Source organism: Brienomyrus brachyistius, chromosome 10 (assembly GCF_023856365.1).
Source record: "Brienomyrus brachyistius isolate T26 chromosome 10, BBRACH_0.4, whole genome shotgun sequence".
NCBI classification, from domain to species: domain Eukaryota; kingdom Metazoa; phylum Chordata; class Actinopteri; order Osteoglossiformes; family Mormyridae; genus Brienomyrus; species Brienomyrus brachyistius.
The window spans coordinates 26209805-26224426 of record NC_064542.1 but is presented as its reverse complement, the minus strand read 5'-3'; the positions used below and the strand labels follow the sequence as shown (position 1 = coordinate 26224426).

General features: G+C 44.1%; 2 protein-coding genes across 8 annotated transcripts; one reads left to right on the top strand and one right to left on the bottom strand.

Annotated features, from left to right (window-relative positions):
• Nucleotides 1–225: 225 nt before the first annotated feature.
• Nucleotides 226–2561, top strand: LOC125750583 (glycoprotein hormone beta-5-like). Its single transcript, XM_049028654.1, has 3 exons — nucleotides 226–256; nucleotides 935–1124; nucleotides 1614–2561. The coding sequence occupies exons 2-3, from the start codon at nucleotides 936–938 to the stop codon at nucleotides 1800–1802; spliced, it is 378 nt and encodes a 125-aa protein (XP_048884611.1). The 5' UTR covers nucleotides 226–256; nucleotide 935; the 3' UTR covers nucleotides 1803–2561.
• On the bottom strand, nucleotides 2510–14616 carry LOC125750580 (membrane-anchored junction protein-like). Of its 7 annotated transcripts, none has more exons than XM_049028643.1 (11): nucleotides 14502–14616; nucleotides 13598–13726; nucleotides 13432–13480; nucleotides 13134–13209; nucleotides 12731–12853; nucleotides 12605–12630; nucleotides 12000–12145; nucleotides 10910–10973; nucleotides 3854–3989; nucleotides 3410–3594; nucleotides 2510–2978 (listed from the first exon to the last, which is right to left on the bottom strand). In XM_049028643.1, exons 2-11 carry the CDS (start codon nucleotides 13690–13692, stop codon nucleotides 2874–2876), a joined length of 1005 nt encoding a protein of 334 aa, XP_048884600.1. In that variant the 5' UTR covers nucleotides 13693–13726; nucleotides 14502–14616; the 3' UTR covers nucleotides 2510–2873. The 7 variants fall into 7 exon arrangements, with proteins under 7 accessions (XP_048884600.1, XP_048884605.1, XP_048884603.1 ...); XM_049028648.1 differs by having other exon boundaries at nucleotides 13432–13477; XM_049028646.1 differs by having other exon boundaries at nucleotides 13598–13723.
• Nucleotides 14617–14622: the final 6 nt, after the last annotated feature.

Here is a 14622-nt window from a genome sequence, read left to right as displayed (position 1 = left end):
TTGTATTTCTTCATTTGACTAACAACTTAGGTATTTAGTTTCGCTGTAGGCAATTCAGGCAGTTCTCACAATATAGTCCTTTTCTATTGGATTTGCTACGTTTAATTGCATTTTTATTTTTAATTGCTATGATGTCATGGTTCATGTCCTTTAAATAGGGATAAAAACAACAACGAAGACCTTCCATAGAGACATATCTTCTGACAGACAAAGCGGGTCCCTGAATTATCACTGAACCTGAAGTTCTTTTAAAAAGGTAAGTTTTCATTCATGCGATTGTAGTTTATTGTATCAATTTTCGTCTTTTCTTACAGGGTTTAAAAAATACGGATTACAGACGTACAATTTATAGAAAGGGGAACGGCGTCATCTAACAGCATATTAAAGATGATATATCACGGTATACGTAATTTTTTAGGTTGTGCTACTCAAAAATGTTATTACAGTAAATAGTGCTATTTTCATTCAATCCATTCAAATGGCTGATAATTAAATAAGATTTAAGGATTGTCCAATCCATCAGCAGTCCGTCTGATTCAAGCCGTCGTCCGGGTTCACTTGACTTGAAGTTGCACCATTGACCACTAGGTGGAGATCTGCGTGAATATTTTTTTCAACTCGCATCAAATACATACATTTTTAATTAACAGGACGGGAAGCAATCACACATGTTTATATGTATTATTATGTTTGTGTGTGCCTATAAATGTTCTAATATATTGTAATGAATTATGTAAACATTATAATTCATATATACTGAATTGTGATATCCGTAAGACTCAATGAAACGGTGTTATTAGGTGCTGCGAAGTGGATATATATAGACAGCATTCCTGAAGAACGTTCTGCTTTCCGAAAGGCAGCAGTTGGTAAGGCTAATACTGCTGCAATGCTAAGCTGTCTGAGGTTTGGTCGTCCCTCCCTCCTCTGTTAGAATGCAGCCTTGCTCCTGTCCCCTCTTCTTTATCCTCTTGCTGGGCACCGGGGCCCTTTCCGTCGCTGTTACCCTGGAGGCGTTCCGTGGCTGTGCCGTGCGCCAGTTCTCCTTCCTGGCCCAGAAGCCGGGCTGTCGAAGTCTGCGCATCACCACCGAGGCGTGCTGGGGTCGCTGCCACACCTGGGAGGTGAGATCGCGCACAGCGCCCCCTGCTGGTCAAGACCTCCTTTTTTTTTTTTACTTTCCTTATTTGTGAGTGTAAGGGGCGATTCTATAACGTGGTCCTTAGAGGAGTCAAATCAGCCCCCTTTAAATTTCAGGACACCCCCTCCCTCCAATTAAATTTAACGAGTGGGGAGTACAAAACGTATTTAAAAATATGGGACAATTCACTAAATGGTTTGTATGAAAACTTACTTTTCAGGGTAGCTGAGATCAAAATTCAGCCCCCCTAAATAGAGTCTAGAACCACTTCTGTTTAGTGTACATTTATTATCTACTCTCTGCAGTCTTTGTTAGCTTTGAAATCAGCATCCTATTTTCATGCTTGATTCGTGAACACCTTGCTTTGCACTGTTGCTCGATTAGTGATGCCTGACTCATGGGCCCTGCTATGCTCTATGCATAAGACACCCGCTTCTCTTCCATGATGTTCCGCGGCTGTGGGGCTCTGCAGAAGCCACTCCCGGAGCCGCCCTACGTCCAGAGGCATCACCGCGTCTGCACATACAGCCGCATCCGGTACCTGACGGCCCGCCTGCCTGCCTGCCCGCCTCACGTCTCGCCCCTGTACCCCTACCCACTGGCCCTGCAGTGCGACTGTGCCGCCTGCTCCGCCCAGGACACGGAGTGTGAGACCTTCTAAGCCTGGGCTTCCATGGGTCACAGGGCAGGAATACAGGAAGACCCAGTCCAGCGCAGCTCGGCCTGGGGGGAGCAGCTCAGACACAGTAAACGTCTGCTGTAAGCGGGTGGTTTAATGCTCACCAGTAGGTTGTAGGTACACAGCCTCAGAATGAGACTGTTTTTAAATGCGTAAACAGTCGGGTGACTCTCATTAATCTAGCAGTATGAGCCGTTCAGTGTAAAAAAGCTTTTCATGCTTTTCTGTATAACCATTAGCCAAGCAAATGTGATGTAAGCACAGAATAACACTCACAGGTGACAAATAAGCTTTTATTTTACACAGTGCCGTGATTACAGCACACATAGAGGGCAGCAGAGAGTCCTGTGAACTCCTAATTACAGTGTACAGCCTCACTGATCAGTCCCATCTCTTGCGCCTATCAAAGATCTAGATTCGACTCTTATTTCGGTTAACACCGAACATCTTTGGCACTTAAGAGTCCTCAGAATGTTACGCTTATAAACGTATAGTGCCCACTTTCACTGATGACATCGGCAGTGGGATGAGATGGACAGCAGAGTTGGGAGAACAGGTAAGACATGGTGTGTTTCTGTTGGGTGTCTCTGATGCTCTGGTAGCCATTGGCACCTGCACGCCCAGATAAGTGTGTAACACCAAAGCTCTTACGGGGGGGCTCTTCTTTATATGTACCCATACATATGCACTGTTACAAAAAAAAACTGAATTAACATGAATAAAAAAAAAATTGTAATCTTGCTTTTTGTATTAGCTCTCTCTGTCCTCTTTGTCTCACTCTATCCATGTACAGAATCCTGCAAATCTACACATTTTTCAAGACCTTTTCATACTAAACCGTGCCTGACTGTCAGTATGTAAGGAGAAGGCTAAGTTTATAAGCTAGGCAATTAATTAGTTCAACGTAGCACTAACGTGAGTGAAAACCTGCATGGACATTAGCTTGGCAGGGAAAAGGACCCACTAGCACTGGGTGTTGGGGCTTGGTGTCTGATTTTGCTTTGCCCTCCAGTATCACGTAGGATGACAGAGACACGGTGCCCGCCGGAAGTGTCAGTAGCGTGACTTGCGGCACATGTCGCAGCGACAGGCCCGCGCACTCAGGATCTCGATATCGTCATGGTGACGCCCGTGAGGGCAATCCAGGCGCACCTTGACCTGAGGGGGGGGGCAGGCATGCAATCTCAGAGCCGCACACATGACAGATTGTATGCAAATCTCGAAATATACAAGAGAGGTATTATTGGTAGAAGCGAGAAATGGCTGCGAAGGTTGTCTGTTTAAGTCCTAGGACAGGTTCTGCTTAGAGGTGATTCTAGGACTTGACCCTTAAGGGGAAATATGGGGCACCCCTCACCCCCTCCCCCAGGCCCCCACAATTAAATATGCTGAGGGAGGTCCCCCAACATAAAGTTGTAAACTTACTAAGTACAGGGAATGAAACATGCACAGGAACAAAGGAAAAGTCACTAAACAGCTTATTTCACTGGGGCTTAGACCAAAAACAGGGTCTGGAACCACCTACAGTTCTGCTGTTGTACCCTGTTAGGCTGGGGGGGTTTGTTACTGACAGCATGGGCAGCCCCTACCTTGGTGTCCTTGCTGATGGCGCAGCAGCGTGAAGCAGAGGTGATGTTGTGGGTGAAGTTGGAGGCCACCAGCACTGCGTAGCGTGAAGGGAAGGCACTGGATTCGCAGTGACCCACGCAGGCGTACACCGTGTGGGTCCCTCGACACGTCCCCCGCCTGTCACTGCGGATCGTCACGTTGAATGCTGGAGGAGTCACAGACGTGGGGTCAGGGCTCAATATGACCAACGCTTTATGATTGGAAGGGGAGCAAAGTTTAGGAAGAGAAAAATGTTACATGAACATGTCAGCTGGATTTATAATACCCCGTAGCACTAAATACTTCATGAGTAACTCAGGGTTTGACTCCCTCTCAGGTTCTCCCCAAGTTCTACATTGGCTTCCTGAACACTCTAGTAGCTTGGATGCCCTTGCATGTGTTAGGAGGTGGTGGTGGAATCTCACGATAGAGGTGGCAGCCTGGACTCAGTCCATCATAGCTCCAGCCAATGGATGCCAGCAGCATCAGGAAGAAGAGGCGCGACACCAGAAGGACAAGGGCAGGCGTCACGATTTTACTAGGTGACATGGGTACGGTGGCCTGCATGGGACAAAGAAAATAAAGGGTCCAGGACAGTTCTATAACACTACAAAACCTGTTCTCACAGCAACTTTTAATTAACCTGGACAGGTGAATAAATTCAAAATCCTGTCATTTTTAACATTTAAAAATTTGTTTTCCCATCTGTTGTATCCAAGCGCAGATGAGATATTCTACTCCTGTTGGCATGCTGTGAACCCCAGCCTTGTGTCCTGTGCTCCAGGGCCCTAACCCAGACCCAGACCCAGATCAGAAGAAGTGGCTAAAAGATAGATGGATGGATGGTTGGATGAACAGATATTCATATCAGTTCATATTTAATCTGCCCAACTTGAATGCATGAATTTGTATCTGAGATGATCTTTGTAAGGTTCCCAGGGAAGTGATAATCCTGTCTAAATTCTCTCAAAATCTCTTGTGCATCTGCCTGCAACAAAGGCGTTTAAACACAAGAATGCATGGTACTTACATAGTACACACACACACACACAGAATACCACAAACAGCACCCCAATAATGTATCAATATAGATTAACATGAACATTTACTTCCATACTTTTACATCAGCGAAAACAAAATTTTGCAGAAAGGCAAACCTAGCGTCTACAACCCTGAGTTAAAGAAAGATCCATTAAAATGCCCTAAACCATGTACTGATTGTCTATTTCCAGTAGCAATGATTGAGCAAATCAGTTTGCAAAAACTCTGGGCCAGTATGTGGCTTAGCGGGCCTGTGACCCCCCCCACAGCAAGGCCCTTAACCCCCCCACAAGTCTGCCCTCACCTGTCTTGGGTGTCTCACAAACAGTACAATGTAGTAAGTGAAGAGAGAATTTCCTCATGGGGGGTCATGAAAATGTTCTAAACTACGTGTGTAAAGGTTTCAGCTGCTTCCTCATAAATGTAGTCATGACAGTAAATCAACAAGATATTTCTATTTTGCTCTGCCAGTTCATGCACTAATAATTCAATACCCTGAATAAAAGTCTAAACAGGTGTTTACAACATATTCCATTTGTTGCTATAATTTATAAATAACTGAAGCTTGCAAGTAAAAACAAATTAATTTGCATAAAACACTTTAGTAATGAGCACAGCAACAAATATTTATTATTGTGCTGGTTGTGAATGAGCACTGTTGCTAAAATAAATCCTGTTATGTTTTCCTCTGCAGTGAGAGTTCACTGGCTGTGGACATGACCTGGCCCTTCCAGTGGGACAAGCAAGTCCTGTGGCAGGATTGCATTGGGACCCTGATGCACCCTAGCAAACTCACTCATTTAGGGTGGATTTCAATGGTCTGCACCAAAGTGTGTGTGTGTGTGTGTGTGTGGTGGGGGGTAGGGGGACTGGAAGAAGTTAACCCGGTAAAAACATACAGCTTGAGGTCATTTATGACTCTTACATGCCTCACTGCAATGCATGGTCACTGTTTTTTTTTTTGTTAGACTGGCTGCCTTAGCTATTACACTGTAATTCTTTGCAATAAATTGTCTCCCAGTCATTTTTATAAAAATTCCACATTCCCTGTGCTCTCTTTTCTTCATCAATCATTTCCCCTGTGCTTCCTGTAAATAAAGCTATACGCTATGTCAGAATAAGTAAAGCCAGATTGGCGAATTGAAAGTAATTTCACAGTCTTCCTGCCAACGCTGTGCTCTGACGGGGGAGTGTGTTCCAGAGCACCGCCGTACGCATCGTTCACGATGCGGGCCTCTTATTAACAGAGACAGGGCACTGATCTAAAGGCTTACGTGATGCGGAACACGAAGCAGAGACATGATGAAAGAAAACCGGATTAAAGGAAATGTTCAGAATAATTAGCAATGGCTCCAGTTTCTACTTAAAAGGCATTATTCTCATCCTATATATGCGCGATATGTAATTTCACTAAAAGCTCAGTTTTTCATTATTATAGGTAAGACTGGCTCTGTTTATAATTAGTGTAACACTCTTCATTTAGATATGACTTATGCCCATATGACAAAACATTTCCTAAAATTTGAAATTCTCAATCTACTGTGGCCATAAAGTTTTACTAGTATTACTTTCAGCCCATTTTCTCATGAGTTTTCTGAAACTTACCCAAATGCGTCCAAACTTCTTTGGTACCCATAAAATTCAAATCAAACCACCAATATCAGTATTCAAGACAGCACTGTCCTATTTGACGTCTCTAAGCTTTGGAAGACTTCACATAAAATAAGAGGATGACCTTATCATCACCTTCAACGCTCTCAAAGGGAGACATCTTACAGATTACTGATGGAGAGAATGTCGCTTTACGCTAAATGGCTAACTGGAATACATCTGAGGTAGAAGCTTAAAAAAAAAAACATTGCTTGGTTCCAAGAAGTGACATTCATTCATTGTGAAGTGCTCCATAATGAAACACTAACCTTATTCTATACCTTTTAGTGTTTAGTGGTTCCCATGACACGTTTCCAAATAATACATAGATTTCAACAAAAACACCTGCAACACAACGTCTTCAATAGTGAAATGAATTGAGCCCAGTAAATTACTGGGCTCAATTCAATATCTAATGAGGCCATTTGCAGCAGGAATAAAAGCATCAGAGGTAGACAGAGTAGCATTATGCACAGGACAGTGTTGTGTGCCAGGCAGAAAAAGGCTGTTGTTACCTGTCAGTATGCAGCAGGTTCAGTCCAGGTGTGGCCAGGTGTGTGGGGGCAAGCAGCTCGCATGCAGCTATTTGTAGCGCAGGTGAGAGCGAGCGAGCCTCGCTCTCGCCCACCCAGTCACGCCCATGACGTCATTCCCCGGAGCCCTGTCCCCTCCTTTACCCTGCATCAATTTCCCTTCAATCCTTCGCCTTTTCCTCACTGCGGTCTCTCCTCATCTCCACCACTCCCTGTCGTCTGACTACCAAGAGAGGTGGACACTGACAACAGGGGGGGAAAAAATGGGAGAAAAGTAGATACGTTTCCCATTACAGGAAACGAAATCAAGTTGATTAAGTTTGCCATTCGCGTTTTAATTGGATTTTAAAGCCAACTTACTTACTCAGTTTCCATATATAAGTATATAGAAAACTTTTTGCGCAATACCTTAATTGATATTATGTGTCTGTGCTGTGTTAAAGTGCTCTAGATAGGCTCATGGTGGTACTTTTGTCTGTATTTTCCATTTTCTGAGTAGCTCGGTGATGTAAGGAAGAAGGGCAGAGTCGGGTCAAGAGATTGCGGGTTTGGACGAAGCGCTGGACAGGCTAGGCTGTTTTGTGTATTTACTCTAAAAAGAGCATCCTAAAAAGATGATGCTAGTCTAGTCTGTATTGCGTTTAAATGTGCATGTGTTCTACACTATATTGCTTTCATCCGTCATCCCCCATTAACGTAATTTACGTTTTGTATTATAATAACCACACGCATTCAGTCATTGCAAAATCATACAGCAAAGTCTGACGCTCATCTTAAGGACTGAGCTAAAGAACAAAGGGGAGAAGTATTGGCCCCAATATGCCCTCTCATGCAGGAAAAAAATCTGGCAATGAATGAGAATTGAGGGGGCATCGGGTATGTGAAATTAAATGCCAGTTAATGACAGGGAAAACCACAGTAATGTTCTCCATTGGTGTAATGGTCCTCAAAATAGATGGGCAAAGTGGAAGCGGACACATTGACAATATTATCCTTGTTCAGGACCAGGTTTCCAGGTAACAGAGCTGAACATTTAAAAATAAAAACATTCTGGGGAGTCGCATTCCTGTGCCGTGACATCTGAATTAGCTCTTTGTATCATCTTAAATTCTTTTTATTCCCATCATAATTTTAATGTGATTGTCAGCTCTGCCTGTCCATGTCAGATTTTCTTTTTACAGTAGATGATAGGAGACTACAGAACACACCAGCGTGGGGATGTGTGTCCTTTTCACTGCGCTTAAGTGATAATTAAGCGATGAGATCACCTCATTCAGGGAAGTCCATCAAATGCACTTTAGGGATAGAGCTAATCAGCAAGCGCGCAGAGAGACGCTCGTATTTAACTGACAAAGATGGACGGAGGAGGCCAGGTTTTCCCAAACAAAGCGTCTGGCTCCTGTCAGCGTCAGGAGAATATTTGCGGCTTTGTTTGGCAATGGTCAGCCCAGGCATTTTGGCCTGGCAGAGGTATCCATGCGGAACTGCTGAGGTCGATGTCTTTAACGTGCACTCTTCATGGCAGTAAACTGCTCTAAGGGTTTCTTACGGAAAAGAAAGTCCGATGGCCCCCCTCAGTGTATATTCAGCAGAAAAGATCCAAATGTGCTGATTTGCATGCTGGGACCAGCACAGCAGGCCATTCATTTGGACTGAATGAGTTATACAGGAACCTTTCATTGATGGTCTTTTGGATAACACGAGCAGTATTCCTAGCACTGCGAGTTATCGATCTGCTTTGCCATTTTTCAGATTTTAATCCATGACGATACATTGATAAACTTTCCTCATGAAAAACTGAGACTCAGCCAGCCATTTTCTGAAACCACTTGTCCTATTCAGGGTCGCAGGGGGTCTGGAGCCTATCCTGGATACTGCGGGCACAAGGCAGGGAACAACCCAGGATGGGGCCCCAACCCATCGCAGGGCACAAGGCAGGGAACAACCCAGGATGGGGCCCCAACCCATCACAGGGCACACTCACACACCAACCACTCTCACACCAGTTACACCTACGGGCACTTTGGTAACTCCAAGTAGCCACAGCATGTTTTTAGACTGTGGGGGGACACTGGAGAACCTGGAGGAAAACCCACGATGACATGGAGAGAAAATACAAACTCTACATATACTGTATGGAACCCCGGTGGAGATTTGAACCCAGATCCCAGAGGTGTGAGGTGACAGTGCCAACCACTGCGTCAGTCATTTGGACTGACTAAAAATGCCAAATTAACAATACAAAAGAAGCAACCTTGTTAAACTTGAGCCAGCTTTGTCACTGTTTTAATACAACACATGAAAACTGACAATGAAATACAATAGCATGTCAAGTCAAATATTCCCTTTCTGTAAGTATCAATTCATTTAGCTAATCATAAAACATCATGGATAGGATGATAATCCCTGAACAGAAATGCACATGCACTAAGAATGACAGGCAGGAATAAATTAACGAAGGGAAATACACACGGACACACACAAAGAAACTAATACTGATTTTACATCAAAAGCAGTGCGTCAAAATATTACCCAATGTGATTTCCATATTTAAATCAAATTATGTGCAGAAACTGACAACTTTGCATACTGCTTATTTCAAAACTGACACTCCCAAAACAGTAATATTTCAAACAAAGGTATGAAGAATGATAACTTCTTGTGACCACTGAAAGCACAGAAGACACGGTAGTTTTAGTACAACAAATCTATGTAATACTGCTTAGAAACACTAAAAAACTCAGGCATGACACAGCCTTTAGTGCAGTATTTAAAACGCATTACTGAGATTCAAAGGTAGGAGGCTATAGGAACTTGCACATGCACTGAAAATAAGTGGAACAGGGAGAAATGCTGGGAACCGTGACTGAACAGAAGGCATCAGGGAATCTATTTCTTCTCATGGCCAAAAAACAGGGAAAATGGAAAGATTTTTCTGGTGATGAGAAAGCGAGAAAACCAATATTACACACACACCCACACAAACACACAGACAGACAGACACATTATATGTGCGTGTTTGTATGTGTAACAAAGAAGTGTCAATAATTACAACAGAAAAAAAGAAATATTAGAAGGCTGTAATTGATTTCGTGCTAGCTTGCTCTTAAGATGCAGCTCAGGCGATAGGATCACAAGTGTAAGACACATCGGCGTTTAAGTCTATCACGCTTCTCCAAGGTGTCCAGCTCGCCACCTGTCTTCAGATTTCGTTACGGCCGACGCCGCTAAAATATCAAATGGCCCCATGCGCAGTTATTGCAACGTCCTTCTCAGGAATGCATGAGCATTTGCGCTACAAAAGATATGCGCTCACATGCGTCCCAGTCCGCCTCCGCAAGTGGTTTGTGTGCTCAGATCTCAATGCGTCTTGCTGGCCGTTTGCACTTGAACTTAACGCTGTCCGCTTGCGATCTGCTCGCCCGAGGATGCGTTTACCAGGAGTAAACAGCACCTTTAAGTCAGAACCTTATCCGAGCATTTTACTAAATGTTCTGAATGCAAAAAACGGTCAGCTGTGATATATTTTTTGAAACACGATTCTGCATTGGAGCTGGATGTAGTGAAGCTTCAGGAAGCCCAGACCAGCTCACACCCTGACAGCATGTTTAGTCTCACCTGGCCCAGCTAAGCATGAAGGATGCATCGCCGCTCTCCGAGGGTCCGGGTGGGCGGGCTTTAGACTCACACGCTTCTGCTTCCTTGACATCCCCCTCTTGCTTCCCCTGCACCCCCTCTGGCCCCTGCCTCTCTTGGTGAATCACAACCTTATTGGCTAATGTAGCAGAGAGGTGACTCAACACCATATGCATTCTTTCAATGCAGACTTTTTCTTGGACAGGTTAAAAAAAGAACCAATGGCAGGTTTTGCTTCACTGTCTCAGTCTAGAGTTGCGTCTACTGCACATGAGAAGTTATTCACGTACCTGGACTATAAGTGATTAGGCTACCTGGACTTGGGGGAGTCGGCACTGAACACGCTGGAAACTGAAGACAGGAAGGGAGGAGAGGCTGACTAGGGCTGCACTTCCATATGCCGACAGCTACAGATGGATTTCCCTATTGTCTATTATTTAAACACTATGGTACAGAAAGCCCACGACCCTCACCATGTAAAGTGGTTAGATGATGGATAGAAAAGCTCAATAATGTGTCGGCCTGGTGAACATGTGCAGTGCTTACAGAGCTGGACGTGCAGGTGGGTGCTGAGGGGAAGACAAGGTGAGCCTTTGTGAGGCTTAGAAAGGCTCAACTCACCCCCTTGTCAGCACCCATTGCTTCCAGTCCATCGGGCTGCGGCCGGGACTCCGTACGTTTCCCACTGGGGGCAGATAGGGGGGGACAGAAGACAGGGCTGTTATTGTGGTGCTACCTGCCGGTGGAGCTCTGTTCTGCTCCGCCATGGGTCGGCACTCTGCCCGGCCTTTTCTTCTGCTTGACAAATAAAGAGCTTGACAGCCACACGTTTAAAGGCACATTCGCCGCAGGACAGAGCTGTACAGAGACTCGCAGAAATAATCTTACATATACAAGCGGACAAATGTATAATCTCACATACAGTCCATCAAATAAGTGACATTCAGACTTGTACCCAGATACACCAGCACACACACATGTTCTTAGAGGCATTGTTGATACATTAAGTGATAAATCGGCAGGCATTTTATAGACAAATTTTCATATCCATATTTCATTTTCCCTCTCTCACATACACACCAGATGTATACAAATTCAAAAGTACTTCTAAAACCAGATAATGAAAGCCTCCTTCAAACATGAAAAAACTGTTGAGTCACACAGCAGTTAAGGCCCGATAACATTTTCTTGTCAATACAACCTTAAAAGTTCTATTTTGGAACTCTCTCAGTACCACAGCATAACTTTGTTTGACAGATATTCATAACTATAGCAGCCATGACTTCAGGCTACAATCACCCACAAAGGTTTTGTAGAAAATGAGTACTAAATCAGCTTTTGATTTCTGTTCTCTGTTCATTTTTAATTTGCACTAAATTTTTGCTCCACTACTTCTGTGTTTTAAGCTAAATCGTTTGTCGCAGTTCATCGGCTGACTGACCGCAGACACAAAAGCAGCCTTGTTTGCCGGCAGTAAAAAAACAAAACAAACAATCGCCGTGCTTCAGGATTAACCAAAACTGTCCTGCATAAGTCAGCTGTAATCAGAGGTGCATCAAAGAAAAAAAGAATTAAATATAAGAAATAATAAGCATAAAAGGATGAAACAGAAAAGCACATAACGGAAAAGCAGAATAAAATGCCCAACAGATAGGTACTAATTTCCAAAATGTATGAGCTGTCCCTGGAACAAGAGGCTGCACAAACTCACAACTGAGACTCCAGTTCCTCCCAGGCCTCAGGTCTCCAGCAGCTGTGCTGATCTGGGGAGCCCCCTAATGGCTCGATTCGACTGCGCTTGGGGTGACGCACTGCACTGTAATGTGGCGTCACTGCATCTGCTTCTCCTGCTGTCGTCTGTTGCAAGAAACACTTGTTTGACGTCCAGTGTGCTTAGAATTCCCCAAAATAAAGCGTTCCGCTTGAAAAAGGCATGGGTGTCAGTGTCATGGCAGGATTGCACGCCCTTAGGAGACCACTGATTCAACCATGAGCCATATGACTGAACGCAGCTGCAGAATGATAATTATGAATTAAAAACCGAGACTGGAAATAGGGGCAATCTTAAGAGCGGGTAAGATGAGCAGAATTGGAAAGTTCCAGTTCAGAAAGTGCAAATCCAGACCAAAAGTTTGGTTCGACCAACCAGTTGAGGATAAAGAGTCACATTCACAGAGTACTCAGCTGGTTGGTTGAAACAAAATATCGGTCTGGATTTATACTCTCTGGACCTGAACTTTCCACCTCTGAAGGTGAAAAATACTGTATTGATCTCAGGGGGAAATTCCCAAGTACTCTGAATGGGCAAGTACTCACTGGCATCTCGTCCACAGGCCTCTTTGCTAAAGAAGGGGACATGACAGGGTAGTTACTGCATCACATGCAGCTCCGAAAGCAGCTCATTAAGGTGCATAAATTCACAGGCCAGGAATGTGGAGACACCTGTATGCAGAGGTGCGGCTTCCCGCTCTTCCAGGAACAAGGTGAGAAGGAAGGGGTAAGCGGGCACCCTCAGGCCGGTGTGCCGGGAGCAGAGGTGACAGACCTTCTCCCACTTACTCTTGTCTGTTCAGGTGGCAGTTAAGAAAAACCTCCCATGCAGCATCATTGCCAATGCTACACAGAAAAAGATCCGTCTGTCGAAACGGACATGAACCTGTCACTCAGAGGCAAGTATGAGACTGTGGTGGGTCAGAACGTGGTGACAGTTGGTGCAGTCATTAGGTTCCCATGCTGAAGGTTGTTTCTGGTGAGCAATTCAACTGCAATTATACCAAAACAACATTCTCTGACTGATACTCACCCCCCCATCATTAGTAAGGTTAACTATATTCTGAAAGCATACAGGGGAAGACATTAAAATGGTTCGTTGTAAAGGGCTGAAGGTGATCCAGGTTTTCCAGCACAACCCGAATAGCATCCTAAAATAAAATAAGAATCACGAATCAACAGCACTACACCAGTAACAGGCCGTACAAGTAAATCCTACTGGGTTAAAGCATACTGCAACTATGCAAAAATAAAAATTATTATTCAGCATTTCAGACTAATGACAACAGTATTAAATGTAAAAACGAATGACTCTTTATGAAAAATGCTTCCTTTAATTTTCCAGAGTGTGTCATCACATCCCATGTATTTACCTCAATTTCTTGAGTGGCTTGGTTCTTGTTGACCTTCTGATTTGCCCTGCTAATTACAAGAGCAAACCATCTGACCTAGTATACCGCCATGTCTCACCACTATGACCTCTTGCATGTTTTACGAACTAAGAATCAAGCCACAATAGTAGGTGGGGCGCCGCGCTACCTGCAGCTGGTCCTGATCCTGAATTTGTAGACTCGACATCCTGCCAGGAACAGTCGGGTCTCAGGAAGTGGGAAGGCGAAGGGTTTAATGGACATGGTGCACCTCGCCAGACCGCAGCTTAGCTACCTACTATAGCAACACAGCACAAGGGCAAGCCCGCTAAAACAACACGGGAATAAAGAATTTTCCTGTGACAAGTTTTAGCCCAGGCACAACATAATCAAGGTATGCAGGGCAAAAAACACTAATGCTTACTTAGCTATCAACTTTAAACCTAGCTAGTTTGCAAACATGCATTCATCTTCCATAATCAGATATCAAGAGCTGGCTACTTATTTAGGAATCGTAAAACTTAAGTTTAACCGGACTGTGTGTCAATCAATTTAACTTTAGCTTATTTAGGTTTTAAATTCTTTCTGAGCATTTTTTTGCTCTTGGGTCCTTGACACTCATTATAGAAGCACCGTTTTACTGATGACGGTGAAGTACAAATAATCTAATTTGTAGACCATCATCTACAACATTTTAAAATATATATTTTGTTTATAGATGGGATCAGTCAAGGTCCCTAACTTTGGCGCCCATTAGCTCGCGCTCGCCAAAGAAAGCTGCTTGGCTTTCGTGGCGTTCTTTTGTTTATACCTCACATCGCCTAAACATAAAAGTAATGACTTATGTGCACTGGCCTATTTTTTCCAAACCGTTAGCGCGTCTATATAAGTGACACGGCATATACGTAAAACCTCACCGCACCCTTAACGAACCGCGGGTTTGTTTACCGTAATGCAGCAAATACTGGGGCCGCTAATTTAACACGAGCGGCGAGATAAACAGTTAAAATATACAATTGGTTATGACTCAACATCATTTCCTGCCTATAGGGTCCCGGCGTCCTCGAGCTTACCTAAAAAAATACGATTGGCCATCAGGGCAGCCATTTAGAGAGCTTTGCTCTGCTGTCTCTATGGTGACGACGATGAGGAGAGCCACGCGGTGTGTCACGTGGTAAAGGTCACGTTATTCGC

Excerpts from the sequence above, each read along its gene's own strand:
- LOC125750580 (XM_049028643.1), bottom strand. The coding sequence starts at position 13,692 with ATGTCCATTAAACCCTTCGCCTTCCCACTTCCTGAGACCCGACTGTTC. Across the intron at positions 12,146-12,604 it reads GGCCTGTGGACGAGATGCCA|ACGACAGCAGGAGAAGCAGA; the intron begins GTGAGTACTTGC and ends TTCTTGCAACAG. Across the intron at positions 3,990-10,909 it reads CAATGGGTGCTGACAAGGGG|GCCACCGTACCCATGTCACC; the intron begins GTGAGTTGAGCC and ends TGTCCCATGCAG.
- LOC125750583 (XM_049028654.1), top strand. The coding sequence starts at position 936 with ATGCAGCCTTGCTCCTGTCCCCTCTTCTTTATCCTCTTGCTGGGCACC. Across the intron at positions 1,125-1,613 it reads GTCGCTGCCACACCTGGGAG|AAGCCACTCCCGGAGCCGCC; the intron begins GTGAGATCGCGC and ends GGGGCTCTGCAG.